This window comes from Natator depressus, chromosome 7 (genome assembly GCF_965152275.1).
Source record: "Natator depressus isolate rNatDep1 chromosome 7, rNatDep2.hap1, whole genome shotgun sequence".
NCBI lineage: Eukaryota > Metazoa > Chordata > Testudines > Cheloniidae > Natator > Natator depressus.
In genome coordinates, this window is record NC_134240.1 from 8,694,229 (window position 1) to 8,712,541 (window position 18,313).

Consider the following 18,313-nt stretch of genomic DNA (forward strand, 5'->3'; position numbering starts at 1 on the left):
CTGCAGACTCAAGTCAGAAGGGCTGCATAGTGCAGAGTGGACATGCATGGCTGTGAGACCTGGGTCCAGCAATTGTAAACCGAGGTTTATAATGCAGTGTGGATGCTCAAGCATGAGCTTGGAATGATCAAGTCCACAAGCCCAGGGTTTACAGTGCAGTGTAGACATACCTGAAGTGCTGGAGTCAGGTGCTACAGGAATTAGATGAGCACTCCTTTCTCTGAGTCTACCCAGATCAAAGCCATGGCCTGGTGCTTGAGGATGCTGCTGCAGGTACTGTCTTTCAGATGAGCTGTTTGCTTAGTGGACATTAATTATACCATTACAGATTGTGCAAGAGTACATATGCTAATACCAGTGTCTCTCTGAATTCCAATTTAAGCAACTGCATTGTGCCTACCCAAAAGCTCCATATAGTTTCTGCTGGCTACAATATTCCTCACTTCAAGTCCAAAATGGTTCATAGGGTTGATGTGCGCTACCAAACAGTTTAAATGTTTTGTGCAGAAGTTGCTGTATTTCAGTAGTGACTGAAGTGATTCCTATTGTTATAGTGAGAGTCACCAGATGGTACTATTAAACAGTCTTACAGATTTACACATATTTTTCTTAGTGTGTGAGCAAGGTTTTAGTCTGTGAAGAAATGCTGTATTATTGTATGTTTTTAATATGCTGTGGTCCTTTTGAGAGATGCTGCAGCAGACAGAGTTTTCTCTCTCCATTATTGTCTATATTTGGAGACAATTCTCAGAAGAGAGTAGCTTCCTAGGAGCAAAGCAGTCTGGGCTGAGATTTCTGGAAGAGAGGATTGCCTGCATGCTGTTTGTGACCATCTCTGTTCCAGGATAGGTGTATATAGGTAAATAAACCAAGTTACATTTAGAACATACCCAGACTCTGCACTATAGTTTTCTCCCCCAGTAGGAAGCTGACTTGTAAGGCCCTATAATTCTACCACCCAGCAGAGGGGTGATGCTGATGTCGGAAACGGGACACTGGTGTTAGAAGAAGGGGCAGCACCATACCTAAAGCTAGATAGATTACAGTATGTGCAATTGTCATAAATATAAAGGGAAGGGTAAACCCCTTTAAAATCCCTCCTGGCCAGAGGAAAAATCATCTCACCTGTAAAGGGTTAAGAAGCTAAAGGTAACCTCGCTGGCACCTGACCAAAATGACCAATGAGGAGACAAGATACTTTCAAAAGCTGGGAGGATGGAGAGAAACAAAGGGTCTGTGTCTGTTGGTATGCTGCTTTTGCCAGGGATAGAACAGGAATGGAGTCTTAGAACTTTTATTAAGTAATTTAGCTAGGTATGCGTTAGATTATGATTTCTTTAAATGGCTGAGAAAAGAATTGTGCTGAATAGAATGACTATTTCTGTCTGTGTGTCTTTTTTGTAACTTAAGGTTTTGCCTAGAGGGATTCTCTATGTTTTGAATCTAATTACCCTGTAAGGTATCTACCATCCTGATTTTACAGGGGTGATTCCTTTACCTCTATTTACTTCTACTTCTATTAAAAGTGTTCTTGTAAGAAAACTGAATGCTTTTTCATTGTTCTCAGATCCAAGGGTTTGGGTCTGTGGTCACCTATGCAAATTGGTGAGGATTTTTACCAAACCTTTCCCAGGAAGTGGGGTGCAAGGGTTGGGAGGATTTTGGGGGGAAAGACATGTCCAAACTACATTTCCCAGCAAACCCAGTTAGAGTTTGGTGGTGGCAGTGGATATTCCAAGGACAAAAGATAAAATTAATTTGTACCTTGGGGAAGTTTTAACCTAAGCTGGTAAAAGTAAGCTTAGGAGGTTTTCATGCAGGTCCCCACATCTATACCCTAGAGTTCAGAGTGGGGGAGGAACCTTGACAGCAATGAATCCAGAAAAGGTGTATATCAACCTGAGATCCTTTGAGAAGAAAGCTGCTTTATAAATATAAAATCATTATCATAGGATGATGTTCTAGGAAGGCAAGCTGTACATTGCATAACCTGTGTTATTGAACTTACGTCATTGTTTTCTTCCTCTTTAGTGGCTCTGAAATCGTATCTTCAGTATGCCTGCGTCTAGGTACGTAAGGTACTGTACTGCCTTTATTCCATCCATGGAGAAGGCGAATGGCCTTGTGGTTACTGGGACACAGAATGCCTGGGTTCCATTCTCAGCTCTGCTACCGACTGACCATGTGTGATCTTGGGCAAGTCACTTAGGCCTAGATCCATAACAGACCTTAGGCATCAGCATTGCAATGCCTGACTCTTTGGCTATGTCTACACTGCACACCATGGGCAGCGGCGTGTACATGTAGCTACAAGCCACAGGGAAAAGCAGGCTTGTCCACACAGCAGTATGCAGCTACACCCATCCGTGAAAGGCCCTGGGAAGGATGAGGCAGCAGGGAAAGGCTCCTGGAGCCCGAAAGTAGCAGGACACTACACTGCTAAAAATAGTGGTGTAGATGGGGGAAGGATTGCTTAGGCATGTAGAGTGCCATATGAGGTATATACCCACAGGCTTCAGGCATGTCTTCACTCACCTATGCAGTGCCTCAGCATCTACACCGCTATTTAGACCCATGCTATGTGAGCGTGCAGTGCACATACTTGACGTGCCGCCACCAGGAGTGCACGGTGTAGACATACTTTAGCTGCCTTGCTGCCCAGTGAATCCACAGCTGCCCATTCTCCCTGTACAATGCATGGGGAAAGCTAGGTGCCTAAGAAAGGGATTCACAGAAGCCAGCAAGCTGAGACCCATCCTTGACTAGCCAGTAGCGTGAGAGCTAGGGCAAGTTCCTGGGAGGTGGGAAACCTGTGTTTGAGCCTCTGCTCCAAATCAGGCATAGTGGAGAGTAGCCTAAGTCCCATTGTAGAATGGGGATAACAACCGCTTCTTTCTACCAGCCTTTGTCCGCCTTGTCTATTTAGATTATAAACTCTCTCAAATAGGGACAGTGTTTTATTCTGCGTATGTTCAGTGCCTAGCACAACAGATAAATAATAATCAAGCCTAGGCTACCATGACAAAGCAACAACAATCTTCACTTAAAACTATATCACTGGGCATGTGTGCATACAAATAGTTTAAATCCTTCAGGTGATTCTTTAAAATTTACTCTTAAATTACAATGAAAAAAAAAATCAAAATGTTGAGTCCATTCGAGGAGCAAAGGCTGTTAGGTGCAATAACTATGCAGCTTTCAAAACATGTAGCAGAAAAATTCTCATTTACTTATTAACAAATACAATAGCCACCATGATCTCAGCAGTGATCAAAGGACATAATTAAAAGTGAGAGACCAAAATCAAAATATAGGGCCTGCTCTTCCTCCCACAGGAATCAAAAGGGAGTTTTGCCATTGATTTCAATGGGAGTAAGACTGGGTCAATATTTATACTCACTCCAACAAAACAAACTAAACAGCTTCACATTGTTGATGGTATTTTTCCCATAAGCTAGAAAGCTTGTGCACAATGAACTAAATTAGTGCAACAGTCTCAATTTTTTGGCATTTCTGAATATATAAAAAACCAGTTGCATGTTATTACTGTAATATTTACATAAAGCATAACAATGTATTCAATAGCTGGGTTAGTAGCAGTTCATCTGCATGATATCTGTCTGCATCATTGCATTTAATTCTGTTCCAGTGCATCTTAAGCCATAAAATGATGTAACCATGAAATGACGGGCTGCAACTGCACCTCCTTTTACAGTTCTATTGATGAAGTCTGATGACAAAAAAAAGTGTAACAGTCAGGCAAGTAAGAAAAGCAGAATGAGATACATCTAAAATAATATGAAACAATGATGTGTCACAAAGTATATCAGCTTGAAAATTTAGTCTGTCAAGGAACTGGACACTTAATTATTATCATTATAAACTAGAACTAATTGAAAGTGAAAATCCCTTTTTTATCTAGGACTTATGAATTTTAAGTAAGTTTCCTATTAGAATACAACCAACGCTATGAAAATCTAAACAAATTACCCTTCTTCCAGTAAGCTTTCCTTATGCAGTTCTAATTTCTGCTCTTGTTTTGAAGCATCTGAATGAATATTTCTAGCTAATGGCTAAATTCTCTTCCATAACTTGAATCAAAGAGGCAAGGAATATTTATACTTTGTTATTCCCTTAGAGAACGGATTTATTTAAGACAATAAAATCTGTATCTACTTTCAGATTTAGTCTCTTCCCTGCATTCCCTCACTGCCACTTATGAATGTAAAATTTAAAATAGCTGGAACTATCTAAGGAAATAAATATAATTGCACAGATTGTAAAAAAAGTATGGCATACGCTAAATGCTACTGATTTACGAGAGTCATTTTTTCACCTTCATACATTACCAATATTTACTAAATCACAGCTGAAAATGCATTGAGACATGGTTTACCACCATTATCCCTTAGGTTCATTTAGCTTTTAGACCAGCTTTACATTGGTCCATTGTACTGCATGATAGATGGTACCTTCTAATGAATTTATGCCGGTTCTTTCTAATGTAACCATCTTCCCCCAAGCTACTTGAAAGATCTAAAATCGTTTAAATGATTTCACAGCCTTCAGTGCCGTAAATAAAGTCTTATAGTTGATGTGCTTCAGAAGAACAGGTCTGTGTTTCTATGAATTGCTTGCAGGTGTAGGATCCTGGAGAATCCAAAGTGTATTTTCAGTAGAGTCATAATTCTCCCTTTTTTTTTTTTTTAATTAAAAGTGTATAGTTCTGCATGGGGAAATCCTGCATCAAGAAGTGCCACCATAGTCAAAAGAAGTATTGCCCTTCTAAGCTCACTAATTTTGTAAGTTTGAAATGTAAAGTCTACCATATTCTCAGGAAAAAATGGGACTATGTAAAATAGAAAAGGAACACAGCTGCAAGTCCCATTGTTCCAGCAATGACACACAGGTTTATCCTTTGCTACCGTGTTACCTACAAAAGGAGAGAGAGAGAGAGAGAGAGAGTTACACACATAGAAACTATCAGAGCAATGGTGATAAAACTGTTTTGTTCCTGCAAAGGAATTATTTAGATGAACACATGTTAAATTATTACATTACATTCAGCATATCTATGTATTGCATATTACTTGCATGTACCAGAAGTCATATAAACTAGTATAAAGTACAATGCTATTTGGCAATAGAAGGAAAGATTTTCAAAAGCACATATTTACAGTTAGACTCCTAATTCCCTTTTCCTGGGAATAAGATGCCTGCGTGCCATTTGTGCCTTTGAAAACCTCTCCCTATGACATTATCTTGTATAGCACCTTTCTTTAAAATGATATCCCAGAATGCTTTACAGAGCCAGACAACATGAGGCACAGTTAAACACTGAAAGCACAACGAGAGCCAACCTAGCGGTTTAGGGAGGGAGAAAAGACGTGTTTTCAGATAAATGTGGAAACCAGATGGAGTGTCAATGACGCAGAGAGATTCAGGGCTCTGGAAGGCATGAGCTGCAAAGCTGAAGGCACTTGCACCACCAGAGTGATCATGTGTAAGGCCTCGGAGAGGAGACTGATGCTAGGTGAGTAAAGAATGTGAGGCAGAAAAGAGACAGAACATACAGAGAGTCAGTAAGGCCAGCGGAGCAAGTCTGTGCAGTTTCATAAATAAGGAGGGTCATTTTGAACTGGATTCTGGACATGGGCAATGGAAACTAGTCGAGTTTAAAGATTCAATATCTTCAATATCTTCATAAATAATTTGGATAATGGCACAGAGCAATACACTTATAATGTTTGCAGATGATATCAGCTGGACGGGGTTGCAAGCACTTTGGAGGATGGGATTAGATTTTAAAATGATCTTGACAAACTGAAGAAATGGTCAGAAATAAATAGGATGAAATTCAGTCAGGGCAAATGCAAAGTCTGAACTTAGGAAGGAATAATCAGTTGCACAAATACAAAATGGGAAATTATTGCTTAGCAAGGAGTACTGCAGAAAAGGATCTGGGGGTCATAACGGATCACAAACTAAATAGGAGTCAACAATGTAATACTGTTGCAAAAAAAGCAAACATCATTCTGGGCTGTATTAGCAGGAGTGTTGCGAGCAAGACATGAGAAGTCACTCCTCTGCTTTGCTCAGCACTAATAAGGCCTCAACTGGAGTATTGTGTCCAGTTCTGGGCAGCACTCTTTGGGAAAGATGTGGACAAATTGGAGAAAATCCAGAGGAGGCATCAAAAATTATTTTAAAATGAGGAAAGATTGAAAAAAAATGACTTTGTTTAGTCTGGAGAAGAAAAGACTGAGGGGAGATGTGATAACAGTCTTTAAGTGTATAAGAGGAGGGTGATAAACTGTTCCTCTTAACCACAGAGGAGAGGACAAGAAGTAATGAGCTTAAACTGCAGCAAGGGCGGTTTAGGTTGGACATTAGGAACAGTTTCCTAACTGTAAGGATAGTTAATCACTGGAACAAATTACCTAGGGAGGCTGTGGAATCGCCATCATTGGAGGTTTTTAAGAATAGGCTGGGCAAACATCTGTCAGGGATGGTCTAGACAATACTTAGTCCTGCCTCAGTGCAGGGGACTGGACTAGATGACCTGTCAAGGTCCCTTCCAGTCCTACATTTCTCTGATTCTGTGAGTCAATGTGGACATGGTCCTATATCTGTGTGAGAAGGTGGGCAGCAGCTTTCTCCAGGGCAACTTGAGAAAGCCTTGGAGAAAGGAGTTGAAATAGTCCAAACTAGAAGGTGGAAGCATTGAGGAGGTCGGAGGAGTTGGAGCTGAGGCAGTGGCAAACACAGACAGTGTTTCCAGAGAGGGAGATGGGCAGATTTGCAGACACGGGAGTTAAAGGAATCCTCAGACTCATGAATGACAATGAGATGATGGACAGTGGGGGCAAATGAGATGCCTGAGTTCAGAGGAGATGAAGTCCTGCTTGAGAATGCTGCTTTTGCCCAGGCAAGTGCTTGTATCTTTACAAACAGTGCTTGAAGTTTAACACATGTATATACTCCCTGTTAAGTTTCCCAGAAATTTTTCAATTGCTAGCTGGTCAGCAATTAAGCACATCAAAAATCTAGTTTCTAATCACAACTAAAATGTATTTTAAAACAGCTCTGTTGGTCTGCTTTCCTTGATGAATATAAACATGGGCAGAAAGTATTCCATTCATTTTTATTTGACTTCACGAGACATTTACTTGTTTCACTCTCCTTGATTAGTCATTGTAACTACATCTATAAATACACAGTAAATATATGAGTGTCTCAGACTGCATGTCTGGCTACTATTTTGATGAAATTGAAAGTCAACGTAAAAAGTGATCAAAGGAACTTACTTTCTGCAATGCATATTTAGTCTGTGGAACTCCCTGCTACCAACTATCATCGAGGCCAAGACCTTATAGGCTTCAAAAAGGAATCAAACATGTAAATCGATTAAATAAACCTTGTTTTTAAATTTGGAATGGATTTAAATCTTCACAACTTGAGACATAAGCCAACCACTAAATTGTGGGCATTAAGAAGAATCTTCCCCTTTGGGCAGGTCATTCTAGAGCTGTCTATCTAGAGGTTTCTTATAACTTTTCCCTCGGAAGCATTCAGCCAGCTACTGTGACTGGGTCACCCGGACCACTCATCTAATCAGATCCAGCTATTCCTATGTTCTCCTATTTTATATCAACTAGTGTCCAGTTTCAGTACCACTCGCCTAATGGGGAATCAAGATTTTTGTCCATTGAAATGCTATTTTTGTCAATTCTACTTAACTCGTTTTTTAAAAAATCCTGATCGCTGATTACAACATACATAATTCTTCTCCCACAGGACAGTAATGATTGTAAAATCAACCTGTTTATTTTACAGTAAAATCTTCTACTGTACACAGTTATTTAGAAACTGCAGTGCCAGACTTCATAATTTTTTGTAACAGCCCTACACGATAGCTGGAAGCAGTTATACAAATGAATTTACTGTATATGCATAAATTAATCAAGGACATAAAATGTTTTATACCTTTCCAGTCAGTCTTGGCTGGATTAATAAAGTTTTATTATTTGAGAATTATTCTCAAGTGGCAGAATCCTAAAAACCAGTGATAGCGTCATGACAACTTGGGGAACAGTATTATGAGATTTTGTCTTTTTGCAGTGCTAAATGAAATGTCACTACTACTGGGGATTTAGCACTGTTACATTCATAGTCCCACCTCACAAAGTACACCTCACAGGTTTACCTCCTGAGAAAGGAATGCAGCACCACAGATAGATAAAGAAAGGCCTGGATGGGTAAGCAAATCATATGTTTGGCTGGTGAATCTTGCCCACATGCTCAGGGTTCAGCTGATCACCATATTTGGGATCGGGAAGGAATTTTCCTCCAGAGCGGATTGGAAGAGTCCCCGAGAGGTTTTCACCTTCCTCTGTAGCGTGGGGCACAGGTCACTTGCTAGAGGATTCTCTGCACCTTGAAGTCTTTAAACCACGATTTGAGGACTTCAATAGCTCAGACATAGGTGAGAGGTTTACTGCAGGAGCGGGTGGGTGAGATTCTGTGGCCTGTGTTGTGCAGGTCAGACTAGATGATCATAATGGTCCCTTCTGACCTTAATATCGATGTGTCTATGTATATGAATACAGAGCATAAGCAGTAACGTGTCTGCATTGTCCGCACGCAAAATACATTAAACAAAATAACCACAAAGAAGCAATGATCCATCACAGAGTTCATACTAAGAAATGTGCGTTGCTGGGGAGCTCATTGGGTGGCCTTTCTTTTGAAGAAGCTATTGCCTTGTGCCCAGAAGGAAATGCAGCCTGTCACTGGTTCAAGAGGATCCCAAGCTTAGGTGACATTGAAACATAACGCTACTTATTCTTCATCTTTGTATTTATATTAAAGCAGTGCCCAAAGTCCTGAGTCAGAATTAGGGACCTCATTGTGGCGGATGGTAGACATACACTTATAGAAAAGCAGTCCCTGTCCTCAAGAGTTTACCATCCAAAAGGAGGGAGAAAAAAATTCCAAAGGGAGTGGAAAAGGGAAAAAGCATGCACACAGCATAGTCAGAGCATTAATTCCAGTATACCTATCTCTCTGTATTTCTATCGATAGGTATTTGCCAATATATGAATTCACACATTTGCCCATTTAAGAAAACAATTTTTCCCCTCACTGCATTTTACAATGAACATTTCTCATATTTAAAATATGCTAGAACAAGTGACGTGCACCTGTTCTTTGCATACCCTTTCCATTAAATGTCCCTCCAGAGTGGTCTGCTACAGTGCAGAACTTACTCCACGCCCCAGCCAAAGAAAGGAGGGCCTTCATGAAACAACACTAGCTTTCTCAGGGATAAACTCTGCCCTCAGTTGGACCCCCATGGGTTTGGGTAGGTCTAGGAATTCACACAGGTCTAACTGAAGGCAGAATGATTTGCCCCACTCTGCCTTTCTGAAGACATCCCCATGGCCATCACAATGCATTAGCCTATTCTTTCGTTTGCTGGTTGCAGGGTGTTTTATTTTGGGGATAATAATATAAATGGCACCTGCTGAATTTGCCCCACGCCAAGCTCCTGCTGCCTCTTTTCACTGTTTATGAGCCAGGCCCTTCAAACACTCACAAACGTCAGCAGTTACACTCAGATGCCTGGTCAGTCCCACTGAAATCAGTGGGAGCAAAGGAAACCAAATGCATTAAAGTGCTTGCAGCACCAGCCCTTATGTTATTAATCCTGGCAATGTTCCTAGTTTGGCCTTTTAACCCTTTCCTTTTTCATTTTTAAAGCCATTGAGTATACCTAACCCGTGCCTAATTTTTAAAAATTATTTTAACTTGCCTTTTACTAGATATATAGAGCTAGATCCCTCGCTCATGTCAATGGGGGTAGCTCCGTTACTTCCTATATATAATTTCTACTTTCTTCAGCTCACTCCTTTGTTTGAAGTCATCTCTCCTCATTCTATGTCTGACTTAGTGCCTGATCCCATGAGAGCACGCCACTTCTATGGACTTTAACACAGATGGAAGATAATCAGCAGTTTGCAGTAGGAGCTTAGCAACTCACAGGAATGGACCCATCCCCCCGCAATCCTGCAATTTACAATGCACTGTACATATGGACTGTCAATTGCAAGGTCCGGGCCAGAGACGGTAAGCTGCGGGAGGCAGGGGTATGGCATGATTTATATGTTTTTACCAGGACTATAGTATTACGCAAATATTAATTTTTAACAATTACTCTAACCTTGAAAACAGCAGCAGTGTTTTTCAGACTATGAATTGTACCTCTCTACTTGGGTATTTAGTTAGCCCATCATCATGGGATCTGGGTTGTTAACCCCCAGCTAATGACTACTCACAGTATCACATAACAGTTGCCTGATACATTTAATTTTTTCTGATCTAATATAGAATTTATTATATCCTTTCACTACTGTGTGAAACAGTCATTGTCAAATGGAATCTGGCAGCAACATTTGCTTATTAACTCATAACCAACAGCCGAATCCATTCTCAATTTAAAGCGATGTGGAGAGGGGTCAAAGGCTAACCATTTAACTTTACAGGTTGTTGCCTGATATTTTCACAATGTATTTAGACACACAGTCCACTGTGTGTTGCCAAATCTTAGCTCCTTGAATTAATTTTAGCTTGTTAAATAGTCAGAGGGATATTTGCCTCATAGTCAGTGGTCATTAGTTAGGAATCTGGGCTTCCTAACTAAGACCTTGGCCAAGACATTAAAAAATGGGCAGCTGAAGGTAAGCCCACAATTATGCCCCTAAGTTGGTGGGCAGACCTTCCATGGTGCAGAGAGCTTTACGGCTCCTCTCAGAAATCAGTGCAGATCCTCCACACCTTCGAAAGTCAGGTCACTCGTTTTGGTCTCTAACCACAGAGTCGGGAACCAAACTTTAGTCAGCCACTTGTGAAAATCTTGGCCCTGCAGTCTCATTTTGCAAGTCAAGGTCATTATCCTGCTATCAATACAAGTGAGCTGTCCTTCCTCATGCAAACAGACTGACCTCCAGGGGACTGTTCACAGCAGGATGGTTTATTCACCAATCAAAGGCTGAAGAGTTGGGCCCAAAATGAATTTGGTGGGCTTGCCTGACTGAATATTTGCCCATGACAATGACCCTCTCTGCTGACAGGCGCAATAAGGCATGCTCAGCAATCTGTCCTCAGGACAGACCAAGACCGGCCAGAAGGGGCAAATCCTGCTCCTGCCATAGGGCACTGGTGACGTCCTGCTGAAAAGGGATGAGAGGTCAGGATTTTGGGGAGACAGTGCAGGAGATGCTAACCCCCATGCGGTGCAAAACTCAGCTCTCTGGGAAGACTTTTGAGAGTTTGAGGCAGAGCTAGCCACGTGATAACCCACTATGAGGATCCTAGCCCTTCCTCCGTTGAGAACGAGAGAGGTGCTAGGGACGTGCAGGCCCTAACTCTGCCCTCTGCCGGATCAGTATAGCACCCAGCTAATTTAATCAAGCTAGGTACCGGAGAGGGGAGTATTTGCTCCTCAGCTAAGATCCAGCTGGGAGCAATCACACACATCACTGTTTTAAAAAAACCCAACATTGAAGATGGCGAGATTGATGCTAACTGCGGAGCAGGGGCAATGGAAACGAGCGCATGTTGTCACTAGACTGTCACCTTTAAATATAGAGAGACAAGGTGGGTGAGGTAATATCTTTTATTGAACCCACTTCTGTTGGTGAGAGACACAAGGTTACACAGATAAGAGCTCTGAGTAAGCTCGGAAGCTTGTCTCTCTCACCCAGTTAAATAGAAGATATCACCTCACCTACCTTGTCTCTCTAATATTCTGGGACCAACATGGCTACAACAACACTGCATATCTTTTAAATATACACTCTCTCTGTACTTGCCTTTGTGGTTTTGACTTTATTTCCACTGCTGCAAGACCAACCTGAATAGTCCGGTAGCACTTTACAGTCCTCTCCATCCAGACAAGGGTTCATGTGACACCACCACTTCTGGATGACAATGGAGGCTAGAAACAGAAACAGAATACAATCTTTTCTATTAAGTTGATTGTTTCAGCTACAGGAAAATTACCTGTGAGCCATTTATTTGTTTAAAAATTGTAGTGTCCTATTCTTTTTATATTTAATCTCACATTTATCCATTCGGCGGAAAATGTATTCACCATGATTAACCAGTCTGCAAAGACCTGATTCTAAAACCCTTACTCACATGAGTACTGCAGTCCCATTGAATTCACTGAGTTGAGTTATTTATGCTATCCAGCGAATGTTTAAGTTGCCCTGGCTTCTTGCCTATGTATGTTAGCACTTACAAGTTTGTCTACACAGTGCAGTAATGCACACTAAAACTAGTATTATGTTAGCAGGCACGAGGGGATTTTTGTACACACCATCAGGGTGGACACAGGCCAGTTAGTGCGCAGCACATTGGTGTGCATTAGAAGTCACACCCCACTGCTGAGCCTTACTGCAGTGTGTAGCCAAGTACTACTTGTCCACAACTGCTGCATCCATGTCTCAGGATAGACAGGACATCGGTTCCATGATGCTGGTATGGAGATGGACGCTTAGATATCATGGTGATAAACTACCTTAGCTAGACAAACAGGTGTCAGAATGGCAGTGAGGATCATAGCTAGGCTTCAGTCCTCATACCCTGCAGCTAACATGGTCAAGAGGAGGTTGGGGCCTGAAGTGGTACCATCTCTTTCCCATTGTGATGGACTGGGCATGGCTCATGGTCTTGTCCCTAACCAAAGAACTATCATCCCAAGAAGGACATGCAGGGACTTGGACGAATTCTGGCAATTACTTCCTTATGACCACTCCAATCTGGTCTGAACTGTTAATGAAATGGATTTCCAAGGGAGCCCTGAACCCAGCCACAGCTGATAGGCCCAAAAACCTAGTGACAAGATGGAGAGTAAATGGCACAAGCAGATGATGCTCACATCAGTGTAATACAATTAATAAATAAGAACAGCAGCAGCTAATGAGAACATCACACATGCTTGCTATGAAAAGTTATACCCAAATGGAGTTGATCTGTTGAGTGCAGGATAGTAAATGTTTAACCTGGATCTATGTGCTAGGCTGGAAGCGGCTCTGTCAGAGGGTAAGAAAATATAATGGCTCAGACCTTTGGAAAGACCCAGGAGTGGGGACTCTATTTTAATACCATTGAAAAAAAAAGCATAGGAATAGTTAACTAAGAATCTACTTTCAATTGCATCCTGTAACTCTTACAGTAGACTATTATACTTTATGCAGATTTAATAATTTTCTACTCAACACAATTTGTCTCCGACTGTGCTTTTTAGTTTTACAAAAGTAGCCGTGACTTCTTACTAATGCAAACAAACAACAGATATATTTTGCCACAAAATGTTACAAACTTTTGCAATGCGTTCCTGACTTAACATTAGTACTGTAGGTGGGATTAATCAAATCACAGAAAACAATTTGGAAGACATGGGTCTGCAATTTTACATAATCTAACGTGGATTGCAAAATAAAATATAGCGACAAATGTTGATTTCGTTCCTTTGCACTATTTTACTATGTGCACAAAATACTGAACTTCATACTTAACAAAGTACCTTGTTCTAAAGAGATGTACAAAAATAACACAGTTTACTTCATGTAAAGGATAAACAATTTTTCATTAGTCCAAAGGTACTTTCCTACTGCTGCAACCGTCAAATTAGGTTAACGAACAGCAAGCTGACACTGGAAGATTCAGTTGCTGAAATGCTGATTCAATTACTTATTTTCCAAGGTATTCTTTCAGTCTAGGTGGCATTTAGAGGCATCTGTGGACTGAAAAATACCTTTTTGGAATAACAGTTTGACTTCTGATACTTTCCATTCAACCTATCGGAGATATAAATGAACAAATACATGGTTCTTGTCACCAGTTATTTGCTTCTACTCCAGCTGATTGATTATTGATTGACTAATTTGAATGAAACTTAACTGTGCATCGTGGCACTTTAGAGATCCTTTCCATTCTGAGTTTATTACCAGCTGATCAGTTTGTTTTATATCTTTGCTATTTGCCAAAATTCTGATTTGTTTTGCATGCTACATGTATTTAGGTAAGCATGTATTTCTAAGTACAAAGTTGTTTCACTAACCGAGCACAGATTCTCTCTATTAACCTCCCAGTTTCCATGTACACATGCAATTATTTCTTTTCTTTCATTGTTCTATCCAGCTTCTTTTTTGTACTGAGAGCAACCATTATAATTAATTGGTCATGATATGTTTTGAGACTAACCCACACTGGGCATCACTAAATGTGAGGCTATTTTCGTTTGTGTTCTCAACCTACATTCTCCTCTCAACCCCTTCCTAACACCTGATTGAATATCCCTTTCAAAGCAATACTTCAGGAATGAATCTCCAATGCCAGCTGAATAACACTGCAATATAGAACCTGATTCACCCCTGCACTATTAGAGTTTTACGTCCGAGTACCTCTGCGGATTTCAAATGGTGTAGAAACGGAATAAATATGACAGTGAATCAGGCCCATAATTTCCAGAAGTACCCTATTCCATAAAAAGCCAGCACAGCCACTAACTGAAAGCACCAAAGAGTAAATCAGGCATTGGACCTGCAAGCTTTTAAATGGCCCAAATATTTCAACTTCAGCTCATTTCTAGTTGTGATTCTTTTTCAATGATATTCCAATTTCTTTTCTTTCATTGGCTGGTTTCTGCTCTGTGTTGATACCTTTCTTCAGAATAAGTGAAACCCTTTCTTGATATACTTAATATATTTTATTCTATCTGATGTAGCAAACCACCAATTCTTTGCTATAGTATCGCACCAGTTCTTATGTCAATTTATGCCAGGATTCTCTTGGGTGCATAATGTCTATATTGTAGCGCCGTATTTCTTAGGTCTCTGGGCACATTTACTCATTTGAAAAATGCATTCTGTATTACTATAAAAGGAAAGTTCTCAGGCTGGATTTTAGACTAAACTCTTCTTCATAGAAATAGTTACTTAACTTTTGCTGTCCCTATCACTGTTTGAATCATGGAGTGATTTAAAATATCTCCTCCCCTTATCAAATTGAAGAGTTCTTGGAGAGGTTTCAGTAACTATTTTTTCAAATAGAATCATAGAAATGTAGGGCTGGAAGGGACCTTGAGAGGTCATCTAGTCCAGCCCCCGGTGCTGAGGCAAGACCAAATATACCTAGACCATCCCTGACAGGGGTTTGTCTAACCTGTTCTTAAAAACTTCCAACGATGGGGATTCCAAACGAGCCTACTCCGGAGCTTAACTATCCTTATAGATAGAAAGTTTTTCCTCATATCTAACCTAAATCTCCCTTGCTTCAGATTATGCTACTTACCTTAAGCCTTGTCCTACCGTTAGCAGACATAGAGAACAATTGATCACCGTCCTTTCTGAGTATACCAATCTCATATACTACCAACATCTTGAGGGAACAGAAGACTAGTTTGGCGTGACATCTACCAACCGACTGTGGACTGCCCTACCTGGAATAAATCTGCTGACACAGCTCCGCAGGGAAGTGATAGTAGATTTCATTACTAGTAAATAGTATATTGCCCTGGGTGAGGGATAGTTCAACTTGTGATGATTTACTTAGAGATACATTTAACACATATAGGAAAGGTAGCTTCACCACAGAGAAGAATTATTAATGCTTTATCCTCTTGGTAGTGTCTGTCATCCTAGCTTTAGGTACTTACTCAAGGAAGTTTATTTCTACAAAGGAAACGGGAGAAAACTAAATGTCATAATGATCACTTTGAATTTAAGTGTTTACCGCTTGTTCACAGCACAAGGAGTTGACCTTTACTAAACCAAATTTTCTATGGCTCTGATCACATCTTACAGCTGCAACACTAGGCAGTTATGCAGGTTCTCTTATTTTTTTTTACTCACTGTTTACTAAAAATTCTTCCTTTCATATTCTGCGCTCTGTTCTGAGCTTGGCAGCTTAATTTATTGACAGTAGTATTTCTCAAAGCATGTGGCTGGCCTGTCTTCGGAGGCTCAAAGAACCCCAGGGAAATGAGGCTTGCAGGGCAGGGGGGAAGAAATAGTCTTCCTTTTTTTTGCTCAAGAGACTTTCAAAAACCAAAAATCTAGCCAATAGCGTTCAATACTAAAATATCTCTCTCTGTATATACGATACGCATACACACAAATAGATGGTTCCTTGTTTGCTGTACTCAAAGTGCAATGACCTTAGTGAGAAAAAGTGTAATAAGTTGGCTATCATGAACATGGAATAAAAATATACGGCTCCCATGCCTTATTTTAAAGGAAAATACTCTTTCCCCCCTGCACCCTATTTTAAGAGTACTTCTGCCAGGGAATACCAGAGTGGTTTTCCTGTGTTTGGTGGGAAAATACACCTTTCCACTCTTCATTTTAGAGAGCTACTTTGACTTCTGCTACTACCAACATTTTAAGTTCCCTGGGTGAAAGACTCTAGAAGTGCAAAGCACGTTACAAATACTAATTAAGCCTCACAACACAGAAAATATTACTAGACCCATTTTACAAATGAGATTGGGTAAAATGAATGAGGATTCAATTTAAGGCTCGATTTCTTACATTCAAGGCACTTAAGGCTTTCCCAGGATTTAATTAATGTTGCATTCCTTTCTGTAGCACATGGTTAGTTGCCAACAATCTTCTGACCAACCTTCGCCTCTCCAGGCACATTCCAGAAGAAGGTGTTTTCCAATTAGCCCTACGTTGGTAGAATTCCTCACCTCGCCAGATTTGTTTGGCAAATTTTAATTTCTACATAACAGTTAGGGGCAGATCCCCAGCAGGTGTAAGTTGGCATAACTCCATTATGGCATGCTGTATCCCCTGATTCCCAAGGTGGGGGTGTGGATAGATTGACCATGTATGGACCTCTGCATGCCCTGTGCTCTGTAAAAAGGGGTTCTGTGCTTGTCAAAACCAGTCCAATGCACATTGGTAGCTAGAGCTGAGCAGAGTAAAGACCCAAAGCATCCATGACTACGTATATCCAGAGGTCCTAATACACTACAACGGGTATGCTGAGCAGCAGTAGACACTATTCCAGCCTGTGGGTTTGGATAGTTGCTGTGGACAGGCTGCATTGTGGCATTGCATCTCTCTCACTCCCAGTTTGTGTCCCACCCAAAGCCTCATTTCTATATTTATGCAGCTAAGGTGACTGCCACACTCATTGACCAGTGAAGTACCAAGTTTCCATGCCTAACTCTGTAGTGACATTATTTTCTAAAGCGAACATGCAGTATCCAGGTCTAAACAAAATGCACATGGGCACTCACCTGACCGCATAACCCCGAATTTACGTGCACACCTGGCCATTATGAATTAGCACAAAACTGAGGCCTCATTGAAAATTTGGCCCTAAATGTCACCATGTTTGTTTGAATGTATTTTTAAGTCTGACCCACTAGTTCACTACATTGTACTCTATTTTAACATACAGTATTCCTGTAGTAAGATTGCTGTTTTAATTCGACCTTCTGTGATATTCTTTAACATCTGTCCAAGCTATTTTAAAAATTCAAATTACCCAGCTGAGCTATGATTCTACTCCAAATGCCATAAGGATTATTTCTTTAAAAACCTATTTCATGGCCTACTTACACCAAAAGCCATAACACACAGAACTTAGTAACAAAGGTCACTTAGGGCCCAATCCATATCTCATTGAAGTCAATGAAAAGGCTCCCATTTACTTCAATGGGATCTGGTCAAGAAACAAGTTAATGAAACAAGAGAAAGACCAAACAAAAAAAAAAAAAAACAACTCCACCCAGGAACCAGTATAATTTCCCAATTTGCTGAAAAGCCAAGTGTCATTACTGCTAGCAGCTATGCAACTGACAAGAATGTTAATTTCAGACCCCAGGGCTTCCAGACTCTCAGGTCAGCTCAGGAATTGGTAGCAACTGGCCCAGTAGTCTGGAAGCCCTCCGGTCCCCATCCTAGGGCAGTCCACATGGCAAGACTGGCCTGCAACTACAGACCCTGGAAACCTACTCCAGGACCTCCAGGTCCTGGTTCCACGGCAGGGAACCTGGAAACCCCACAAGCCCTGTCCAAGAGCCATGTGTAGGCCGTACTTAGTATGAGTGGCCCCAGTAGCCAAGGGCAGGAACAAGATAAGCTATAAAAACAGGGGCAAGAAATAATTGTGTCAGAAGCAATGGCTACAAATGTGTAGAAGGAAGATAAGCACAAGGGGAGGAAACTAACAAAATACAAGGAGGAAACTAACAAAACAGGCTGTGTGCATGTGGCAGGTAAACAACGGATGA

General features: G+C 40.8%; 1 protein-coding gene across 3 annotated transcripts in view; it reads right to left on the reverse strand.

The window, feature by feature from the left end:
• Positions 1–2,929: 2,929 nt before the first annotated feature.
• The window catches only part of TAFA4 (TAFA chemokine like family member 4), a 110,708-nt gene continuing 95,324 nt past the window's right edge, over positions 2,930–18,313 (reverse strand). For 2 of the 3 annotated variants that reach the window (XM_074957454.1, XM_074957453.1), the window contains exons 5-6: positions 11,915–11,998; positions 2,930–4,933 (exon numbers count right to left, since the gene is read on the reverse strand). In XM_074957454.1, coding sequence (XP_074813555.1) covers positions 4,707–4,933; positions 11,915–11,998 — 311 coding nt within the window. In that variant the 3' untranslated portion in view covers positions 2,930–4,706. Of the gene's footprint in view, positions 4,934–11,873; positions 11,999–18,313 lie in introns of all 3 variants that reach the window. The other variant, XM_074957455.1, reaches the window with a different exon arrangement.